Here is an 11,067-nt window from a genome sequence, read left to right as displayed (position 1 = left end):
CTTACTAGTGACTAATGGAGCATATATAAGGACTAGAGTAATTTAGAGAACTTGGGAAAAATCAAGATAAAAGATTATGGAGATAATTGGACCTAAATAGGACTCCAAGCCAAAAAACCCGACGATGAAGCATCTCAACATTGTGAATGGTGTAAAGTTTTCTTCCCTTTGCATGCACTTACTTTCTAATACCAAATCTAATCCATAGAGATCTTTTTTAGTATAATGAAGAGTAGAGGGATTCAAACTACAACAAGTATGATTACTAGCACATTCGTATGTTAATTGTGTTATACTCGTTTTGACAATATACGAAGAATTTAATAACGAAAGAAACAACAAATAAAGATATTATTATTAAAAATATATTTTACTTTTTTTGTTATATTACATATTAAACGGTTTTAAAAATGGTTGACTTGGAAAAAAAAATATAAAATTAAGTTAACACTATATATAATAGAATTTTAAAGTGGATCACAAAATGATTTTTCCTAACATATATATATATATCTATAATAATATATATATATATATATAACTTATAAGCCATTAAATAAATAAACTTGTCAAATTCATTTGACATATTCAATCATGAAAGTGGAGTTTGATAGTTAAATATATTTGGAACAATTATATAAAGAACAATAAATATCAGATTTTTCTTTTCTTTTCTTGTTGTTACTACGAAGTTCATAGTTTTTTCGTTAAGTGCTTATCAATGTCCCACTACTCCTTTGTTTTTGGTTCGTGCAGCCACACGAGTCCTTGCTTGTATGACTTTACAATGCTAAGTCATCTCTTTATTCTTCTCTATCTTCCTCTCTCTGTTATCTCAGTTTTTCTCAAAATTGATCCATTCCAGCCGAATGAAAACCGTTTACTTTTCCAAGGAGATGCAATTTCTTCTTATGGAGCAGTTATGTTTATTGATCCTCAGTCTACCTGTAGTGTTGGTTGGGCTGTTTACAAAGATGCTGTGCCAATTTGGGACTCTGAAACAGGAAAGATCACCGATTTCAATACCCACTTCACCTTCACCATTGATACTCGACAGGCTTTTGCTTTTGGAAATCGGATTGCCTTTTTTTTGGCTTCAGCTGGGTTTCGTATCCCTCCAAACTCAGCTGCTGGGTATCTTGGCCTTTTCGATACTCTCTCTAGTGGATGGGATCCTACTTTTGAACATGTGGGTATCAATATTAACTCCATTGCTTCCTCTAATTTCACAAGGTGGAACGTCAGCTTACATAGTTTGGACACTGTTGATGTGTTTATTTCCTATGATTCAATCACTAAATACTTGAGTGTTTCATGGAATAATGAAAAGACAGCAACTTCTCTTGAAAATACAACTTTGAGTTACCAGATTGATCTCATGAAGATTCTTCCTCAATGGGCGACCGTAGGATTTCAGCTTCTAGTGGTTCATTTTCAGAGCAACTTAGCCTATTATCATGGGAATTCAGCTCGAGCTTGGATATATTATCAAAGCCAAAAGCTGAAAATGATAATAATGGGAGCAAAGTTAATATAGTTGTGGTTGTAATTATTCCACTTGGCGTTTTGATGATTACCATGGCAGCAATTTCAATTACTATAGTATTTAGGAGATTGAAAGAGAAAAAGAAAAGAAGAGCAAGAAAATGTTGAGGAAGTAAACTTGACATCCATTAACGACGATTTCGAAAGAGGAGCAGGACCCAGAAGGTTTTCCCGGAAGCTTCTTGCCATGGCTACCAACAACTTCTCAAACAAAAGGAAGCTTGGTCAAGGTGGATTCGGTGCAGTGTACAGAGGGTACCTTCCAGACATGGATTTGACAATAGCCGTGAAGAAAATTTCAGGAAGTTCGAAACAAGGAAGAAAGGAATACATAACTGAGGTTAAGATCATTAGTAGACTCCGTCATCGCAATCTTGTACAACTCATCGGTTGGTGCCACGACAAGGGCGAGTTCTTGTTAGTCTATGAATACATGTCAAATGGTAGCCTTGATTTTCATCTTTTTGGTAGAAGAAGCTGCCTTGCTTGGCCTGTGAGATACAATATTGCTTTAGGTTTAGCCTCTGCATTGTTGTACCTTCACGAAGAATGGGAGCAATGTGTGGTTCATAAAGATATTAAATCTAGTAATGTTATGTTAGATTCAAGTTTCAACACCAAGCTTGGGGATTTTGGGCTAGCTCGTTTAATTGACTATGATTTAGGCACTCAAACAACTGGGTTGGTAGGAACTTTAGGTTACTTAGCGCCTGAGTACATAAACACTGGCAAAGCTAGTAAAGAATCTGATATTTTTAGCTTTGGAGTGGTTGCTTTAGAAATTGCTACGGGGAGAATGTCAAGAACCGTCATGGAAGAGGAATCTCACAAGGGTTTGGTGGAGTGCGTTTGGGATCTCTATGGAAGTGGACAATTGCTTGTGGCCATAGATGAGAAATTGCAATCTAATTATGACAAAAAACAAATAGAATGTTTGATGCTCGTTGGATTATGGAGTACTTATCCAGATCCTAATCTTAGACCTTCAATAAAACAAGCAATTCGAGTACTTAATTTTGAGACAAGGATGCCAAATCTTCCTACTAAAATGCCTATTCCTTCCTATCATGCTCCTTTTACATCGATGACATCTAAACAGCCTTCCATTACGGTAAGCCTTGATATAGGTCGTTGAAGAAATAAGAATTAATGCCATGGCGTTGCCTATGTCTGTATTTCTGCGATGTTTTTTCTGTTTCATTTTGTTTTCTTTTCTTTATTAATGTTAAGTTTTCTTTAGTGATGTAAAATTTATGCCAAGTGTAATTTGATGATGTGGTCCGGAAAGTCATATGTTCAAGTCCAATAATATTGTTTTTTTAATTAAATTCACCTTTCACCTATGAACTTAAGCTTTTGGATCAAGAGACAGTCGGTCGGGACAGAATCAAAGTGATTCTAAGTTACTAGTTTCAAGACGAGATTACTGAAAAGGCCGTCTATGAATAGAAAATTTGCTCGTCGTTTGAGCGATTGAAGTATGACAGCGATTCGGCGTTGAGATTTCGGATAATGAGACAACAATACATTTCTCGAATTTTAATCTTTCCAAATTATAAGAACTTTGCAAATGTAATCGATGGAGACGAACATGCTAGGCTGTGGAAGAAAGGGAAAAAAAAAAATGGAAAATGATAAAAATGAGGGAGAAAAATTTGGAAAATAAAAAGAATGTTGATTTGTTATAAAGACATTCTTGGAATACTTATCAATGAAATTTCAGAATTCAATATTTGGTCATATAAATCTTAAGTATGGAGGGCACACTTGCATATTCTGCCTATTGAAAATTTCCAATTTATTTATGATTTATAAATACGGAAATTATATTGTATGGTAAATACATTTTAAGAAACCAACGTCATGATTTCAACTTTTTTATAATCAAATTATAATCACATAATATCACATAGAAATCAAATTTTCAGGCAAAATTTTTTTGTCATGTTTGCAACAAAAGAAAAACCTAGGGCCTGTCTAGATTGAACGGCCAATTTTCAATTTATTTTTTTATTAAAGTTGCTATTGCCCCTTATAAATTTAGGGTTCGTCTAGATTGACTTGAGAAAAAAAGTGTTTAAAAAAAACTCTTTTTTATTTAAATAATTTTGACAAAAATTATTGAAAATACTTGTTAAAAGCTATTTTTGTCAAGTATGGATGGCACACTTGCACGTTTCTCTTTCATTTAATTGTGGTTAAAAAATTGTGATCATGAAGCCAAAAGGCAAGGGTAATTGCAATATCTTAAATTACCGATTGATCAAAAGTTTAAGCTAATAGGTTAGAGATAGATTTAAGGGACAGTTGCAAATATGTTTAGACCCAAAGTTTAGCAGATATAACATAATGTAAAAAAAATTGCAAATATAGCCAAATTTAAATAGTCTATCAGTGATATACCATATTATTTGTAGGAGTCTATCAGTTATAGACCATATCACTGGTAAGAGTCTATCAATGATAAAAGTCTATCGCTAATAAACTTGTCTATATTTGCAATTTTTAAAAAAAAATGATGTTATACACTTGATTATTATTCTTAAAAATGCTACCAATTGCAATTACCCTAGATTTAATTATATATCATCTAACACTAACTCTCATTTGTGGGTTTGAAATATGAAAAATGCCTACCAAATCACTAATTACAAAATCTGCATTACTTGATGTTTTGCCAATGTCAAGGGAGAATATACCTACGCTTTCAAAAGCGTCGTGTAATCGACTGTTAAGTCTAACGTGATAACTTGATTTCAAAATAGCGTCAAGACATTTTAATTCTTGTGTCAAGAAAGATAATACACTTGACACTAATGGCATGTCAAGTTGATTAATTCTTGACATTTATTATGTATCATATGTGATTACTCTTGACATTTTTTATTTGTCAAATATAATTTTATCTTACCATGAAATAATGGACAAGTTATTTAATTCTTGACACGTTTTCAAAGTAATCTATGTTTTTTTTTTTCAAATTAAACTATGATTTTTTCATTTCTCATTTTAGGTATTACATTGTTCTTAAATAAAGAGTTGCACATTTAAGGTCTATATATCAGCCCAACATATCCAATTAGCAATTCCATTCTTCTATCATCTTTCATATATATGAAAGATTCCAAAATTTACGATTATGCATACTCCAACCCCGCACAAATATATGATAATTCCAAAATCACAAGACCAATCCATATGTGTTATACGTTCCAAAATCATAAGACTAAAATTATATCTCACGTCACACATTGCTTTTAAGTATATAACCTATAATGGCTATGAACAAAACTTTTACATACAAATGTTTTCAACATTCCCATGTAGCCACATACACAAAATTTATAGGAATAATTCTACATATGTCCATTAGATATAGCAAACTAAAAATACAACCCACTTCACTCATACTTCATACAATTCAACTTGTGGAAACGAGCTCCCATATGTTTTTCTCTATGCTAGCTTTCTGATATACTTCTTTTCAGATCTCTCTACTTTTTCTTGCTCTCTGTTCTTCGTTTCTTTCTTTTAGGGTTATGGGTTTGAACTCATGGGAAAAACAACATGTAATCTCATAAATGAAAAGAGAAGAAGAAGACAAACGCATAGGGATATAGTGGTTCGGTGATTCTTCACCTACATCCACTCTGGAAACGATCTTCAAGCCCTTTATTCATCCTTCAAAATTACAAGTTTCAGATTCTATAAAGATGAGTATTGATGTGTTATTTTTATTGAATGGAATATGAATGATATGTGTTGATGGGTTTGCATTGTGTACTCAGGTTTCCCCAGCGGAATTCAAGTGAAAATTCCTCTAAGTTTCCTGGTAAGTCCAGGGTCGAACACGGGGACTTGTGAAAACAGTTGCATTGGTGATTTTTATGAAAACTTGCGGTAACTAGGTAAATAAATAAAGTTTTGGATATGTTGTTGCGTTGATGAAAAAGAAGTAAATAAAGGCAGCGGATTTGAGAAAGATAGTTGCCTTGATAGATGCAATGAGTATGTGATGAACGGGTGGAGAAGGTCTTTTAGCTAGAGTTACTCGGGAATGCGTCAATTTGCGATCATATTACAACCATGCATAGCAAGTCATTTTCCAATGTAAATGCGATGCTCCTAAGTCTAGTACGCATGTGTTGAATGCAAAATGTCCATAGAGCTTATCCCTAAGTCTCTACTCTTGTCCTATGTGTTGATGCAAATTCATGAAGGCAAGGTGACCGCATACAATCATACCTTATTGCTAAGATACATGCGATGCTTTAATAACAAATAGTGCTCATTCCTAAGCGTCTATCTCTCGTTTATGCGTTTTAATCTGGTTCTTCCAAACCTAAATTCTGACCTGACCTTCCCAAGTCTAGATCCTATCTTTAGACTACCCTCCTGAGTATCTCTAATAGACAGATGAAGCATACATAAACAAGATAATCGCAAAGATGAAGATTCCTTCGTTATGCTAGCTAACTTCTTCTCAACCCATTCAACTAATTTAGCTACTCATACTTAAATAACAGAGAATGAACAAATATAGAGAAGGACATTCCATACTTATGATTGAGTTGAGTACAAACTGATAATGGAAAATAAAGGTAGAGAGCCTCGTAGCAATTCCTTGCTGACCGAGGCTTTTACACTAATTCTCTATTTTGATCTACAAATGTTCCTGCTTCCACAGGCGTCGGGCCTCTCTCTGTCTTCGAGCTTTCGGTGCTTTCCCAAGCTTACCGGGACGATCTACCGACATTCCTTCTTCCTCGCGTCCGCCTTAAAATAAAAGAAAACTATGGACAGAGGCGTGAGCTTGTAAGTGATGACTTAATCGACTACTTCACCCCTTCCCTGAAGAATGCACTTGGTATTTATAGAGCATCCATGGTGAAATGCGGCTTCTCTCTCCTGGTTGTATAGATGGGACAACTTTAATTCCTGATTGATGCGCCGAATAATTGTCACCGATAAAGCTGAATGTACTTCATGACCATTATCAACTGTCAACTTAATTAGGATCTGACTGTCATCAGCTTTCTGTTCCATCGCTCTTAATTATCTTTTCACCTGGATGCGCCCACCATGTTGCGGTGATTCTTCTTAGGCAAATATTTGTGAGCACGATCAACGCAAAGTCTTGTGGTGAAATTGCGCTCGACCAGTGGATTCTTGTGATCGCACTCTCTGCAATGCGTTAACGCATATTCTGCACAAAAATATAAAGGTCAACTGCTCTAATGCGTTGGACGCATGCGACCGTAATATTATAGAATTTATGCTTAATTGACGTAATTTAACATATTTCATTAACGCAATCCAACATTGTTTAAGAACTTAACACTATGATAACGTGCATTTCTGCCCACTATCAAGTATATACACTCGAATTCCCTCTTAAACCTTTTATCTTCTAAGGTGTATTTTATGTTGCATTCTTATTTATCATAGAGGTTTTATTCTATTTATACCAGTATATTACAGAAAATAGAAATAACAAAAGTGCTCAGCCAAGAAGTTTAGTTTGTTATAACTCTTTAGCATTTTCTAACTGTAAGTCTTGTATGGTTTGTCTTTGACAAGAGCTGAAGCTGAGCTTAGAGACAAGATTTGGAGCTTTTGGGTTCACCTCAACAAATCTCCCTCTTGAAGCAAAAAACTCCTTGAAGGTCTTATTTTCCCTTAGTTAAATCTACTACTTTGAGTAGTTTTAAACAGTGGTCGAACTTAGGTCTTTGAAGGGCTTTAGTTAAGAAATTTGCTACGTTGTCCTCTGTTTTAAACTTCTGTATAATAATTGTTCATTTCATGATAATGTCTCTGACAAATAAAAGTTTTACATCAATATGCTTTGTTCTATCATGATATTGTTGATTTTTGGTTAAGTGAATTGCACTCTAATTATCGCATAGTAGTTCTAATGATTCTTGTGAGTGGCCTAGCTCTTTAATTAAGCCTTGAAGCCAAATTGCTTCTTTGATTGTTTCTGTTACTGCTATGAATTCAGCCTCAGTAGTGGACAGGGCAACTACTGATTGTAGGGTAGACTTCCAGCTTATGATGTTCCATCCTAACATAAAGGAGTAACCTGTTAGGGATCTCCTTTTGTCATTATCTCCTGCAAAATCTACATTAACATGCCCTTTTAGAAGTAGTTTAGGCTCATTAAAAGCTATGTATAATAGTCCTATGTCCATTGATCCCACTAGGTATTGAAATACCCATTTGGTAGTTTCCCAGTAATTTTTTCCAGGGTTACCCATGTACCTACTGACTAAAATTAAACTGTAGACTATCTTTTCTTGCTTAATTCATGGTCGATAAGCTACTTAATGTGTTTTAATTGATTATTTTGTAGAAATCAAGTGCACAAGCAATCGTGTTAAGTGTTCGGGTAAAAATTACAATAAGATGCCCAAGATAGCACCAAATTGAACAAATTAAAGAAGGAAGTCGCGGAAACAACGTCCTCAGCACCGCAACACCCGATTTGAGCATTGCATGACGCTGAAAGATTGTAGCTGTCATTTTGGGGAGAGGCAACGCAGCATCGCGATGCCATCCACAGAGTCACGACACTACGACGCGAAGTAGACTTCCAAGACTACAATGCAATGCTGCGACGCTACGACTTGAAGCGGAACAATAGCTGAAGCGTGCAGGGAAGCATCGCGACGCTCTTTGTAGCATCGAGCGACGCTGCCTCGATTTCTATAAATAGACCCCTCGGGCTTGGGACAAAACACACGTAAAAATTCCCTTCTTCTTCAGACTTTGAGTACCGCTAGCTCTCTTCTAGTTCTGTTTTTGTGCTTTTTCTTTTAGTTTCTTATAATAAGTTCTTCCCATTTTCCAGTCATGTTGATTTCGACATGTTCCGTGGCTAAAGGGTAAGAAATTAGCTTGGGTTAGTTAGTTTAATTTAATTCCAATGTAATGTAATTCTTGAGATTCGTTATGTAATTCCATGAGTATTATTCTAACTTTATGGAATTTGTCTTGAGTATATTTTCAGTTTTCGTGTATGGGATAATCTGACAAATTAGCTGCACATTTAATTGGCTGCTTTGATTGGCCCTAATTTGTAATCGTTAGGTAACCATCACTTAGAAGCAAAAGTTAAATCAGTTTGTTGTGTTAATTAGAGATTCCAATTAACAAGCATTTACTTTCTAACTTAGACAATTTTCACTCAATTAATCGATCAAAGGATGGAAACCAATTAATTGGCTTAGTTTTTTCCCTAAAGCTTAAAGCCTGTTAGTTAATTGATTGGTTGAGGATCCCCGCTCTTCTTTTAATTAACTTGATTTTATGGACTACAGGTTAGAATTCTAATCGAGTAGGCTAATTTTTTTTAGTTCAAATAATCTCACACAAATTTTGAGTAGTCTATGATAGAATTATTGAGGAATGTATTAAATTACAATTGCCCAAGCTAAGTGTTTGTTTGATAGAAAAATTTCACAATTGTTACATTGCACTTCTTTTTGTTTTCAGAATTAGTTTTTAACAATTTTCACAACCCCTCCCCCCTCCCCCTCCTTCTCTCACCTCCCGGTTATTTTATACAAATTCCAATTTTTTTTAGGTATCCATATTAGGCTCTGTGTGATTCGACCACAGACTTGCTACTTGTACTACTAATTGGTATAAAAGGTTTGTTCGGTGATTTATAAATTTTATTTGTATAGCAAGGAGTTTAGGAGCGACACCGAGATTTCCGCTATCAGGAAAAGAGAGGTGGTCTGTTCTATGACCCTCAAGAAAAATATGGTGTTTGGTTCGATAAACATTATATTTTTTAAGGAAGTCCACATGACAGATGATAAATCACGTCGAAAAATAGTATTAAATGAAGCTACTGAAGAATCAACAAGGGTTGTTGATACAACTGGTCCTTCATCAAAAGTTAATGAAAAAGCCAACATTAAGGTCAGCCTCATCCTTTTCAATCGTTAAGAGTACCTTGACGCAATGAGAGGGTTGTGATACAACTTAATCGTTATTTGGGTTCAATTGAAACTCAAGTTATCATACAAGTGATGCCGTTGAGGATCCATTGTCCTATAAATAGACAATGAATGACGTAGACAAGGACTAATGGGTCAAAGCCATGGGCCTTGAAATGGAGTCTATGTACTCCATGTCAGTATGGGAGCTTGTAGATCTACTTAAAATGGTTAAACCCATTGGGTGTAAATGGATACACAAAAGAAATAGAGATGTAGCTGAAAAGGTACAGACCTTCAAAGCTAGACTTCTAGCAAAGTGTTATACCCAAAAGGAAGAGAGTGACCATAGTCATATATTATGGCTAAGATGTCAAGATTTCTTTTTTGAATGAAAATCTTGAAGAAAACATTTTTATGTCTCAACCCAAGGGGTTTATAATCCAAGGTTAGGAGCAAAAAGTATGCAAGCTGAATCGGTCCATTTGTGGGTTGAAACAAGTATCCAAATCTTGGAACATTAGATTTGATACAGTGACCAAATATTTTGGTTTTGATCAAAACATTGATGAACCTTGTATCTATAAGAAAATCATCAACGATAAAGTAGATTTCTTAGTACTTTATGTGGATGATATCCTACTCATTAGGAATGATGTAGGGTACCTTATTGCCATTAAGGAATGGTTGGTAGCCCAATTTCAAATGAAAGATTTGAGAGAGGCACAACGTGTACTTAAGACCCAAGTCATTAGGGATCGCAAGAATAGAATGTTGACTTTGACTCAAGCAACTTATTTTGACAAAATGTTAACTCGATATTTGATGCAGAACTCTAAGAATGGTTTGTTACCTTTCAGGCACGGGGTTCACTTATCTCAAGAAAAGTGTCCTAAGACACCTCAAAAAGTTAAGGATATGAGACATATTCTCCATGCCTCAACTGTGGGCAACTTAATGAATATTATGCTCTACACTAGGCCACACATTTGTTATATAGTGGAAATAGTCAATAGATACTAGTCCAATCCAGAGTTAGATCACTGGACTGTAGTTAAGAAAATCCTCAAATATCTTAGGAGAATGAGGAACTACAAGTTGGCATATGGAGCTAACAATTTAATCCTTTTAGGATACACCAACTCTGATTTCCAAATTGACAAGGATTCTTCGAAATCCATGTCAGGATCAGTGTTTACACTAAATGGGAGAGTTATAGTATGGTGTAGTGTCAAGCAAGGATGCATTGCAGATTCCACTATGGAGGCTGAATATGTAGCTGCTTGTGAAGTAGCAAAGAAAGAAATTTTGCTCAAGAAATTCTTAAGCAATTTGGAAGTGGTTCCAAATATGGACTTGTCCATCACTTTATAATGTGACAACAGTGGGGCAGTAGTCAACTCTAAATAACCTCGCAGTCACAAACGAGAAAAATATCTTGAGAGGAAGTATCACCTATATGAAGATTATACAATGAGGAGATGTGATCGATTGCCTCGGAGCACAACATTGTTGATCTATTTACGAAAGCTCACTAAGCTAAAGTGTTCGAGGGTCATCTAGAGAATCGAGG

General features: G+C 35.1%; 1 protein-coding gene across 1 annotated transcript; it reads left to right on the top strand.

Moving 5' to 3' along the window:
• The first annotated feature begins 764 nt into the window (after positions 1 to 764).
• On the top strand, positions 765 to 2,822 carry LOC120088847 (L-type lectin-domain containing receptor kinase IX.1-like). The gene is given in 3 exon segments (XM_039046290.1): positions 765 to 1,412; positions 1,415 to 1,631; positions 1,633 to 2,822. Coding segments are annotated over 3 exon segments (1,890 nt in total). The 5' UTR covers positions 765 to 787; the 3' UTR covers positions 2,681 to 2,822.
• The last annotated feature ends 8,245 nt before the right edge of the window (positions 2,823 to 11,067 follow it).

Source organism: Benincasa hispida, chromosome 10 (genome assembly GCF_009727055.1).
Source record: "Benincasa hispida cultivar B227 chromosome 10, ASM972705v1, whole genome shotgun sequence".
Classification (NCBI taxonomy): domain Eukaryota; kingdom Viridiplantae; phylum Streptophyta; class Magnoliopsida; order Cucurbitales; family Cucurbitaceae; genus Benincasa; species Benincasa hispida.
The sequence above is the reverse complement of the archived record's forward strand: the minus strand, read 5'-3'. Positions and strand labels throughout refer to the sequence as shown.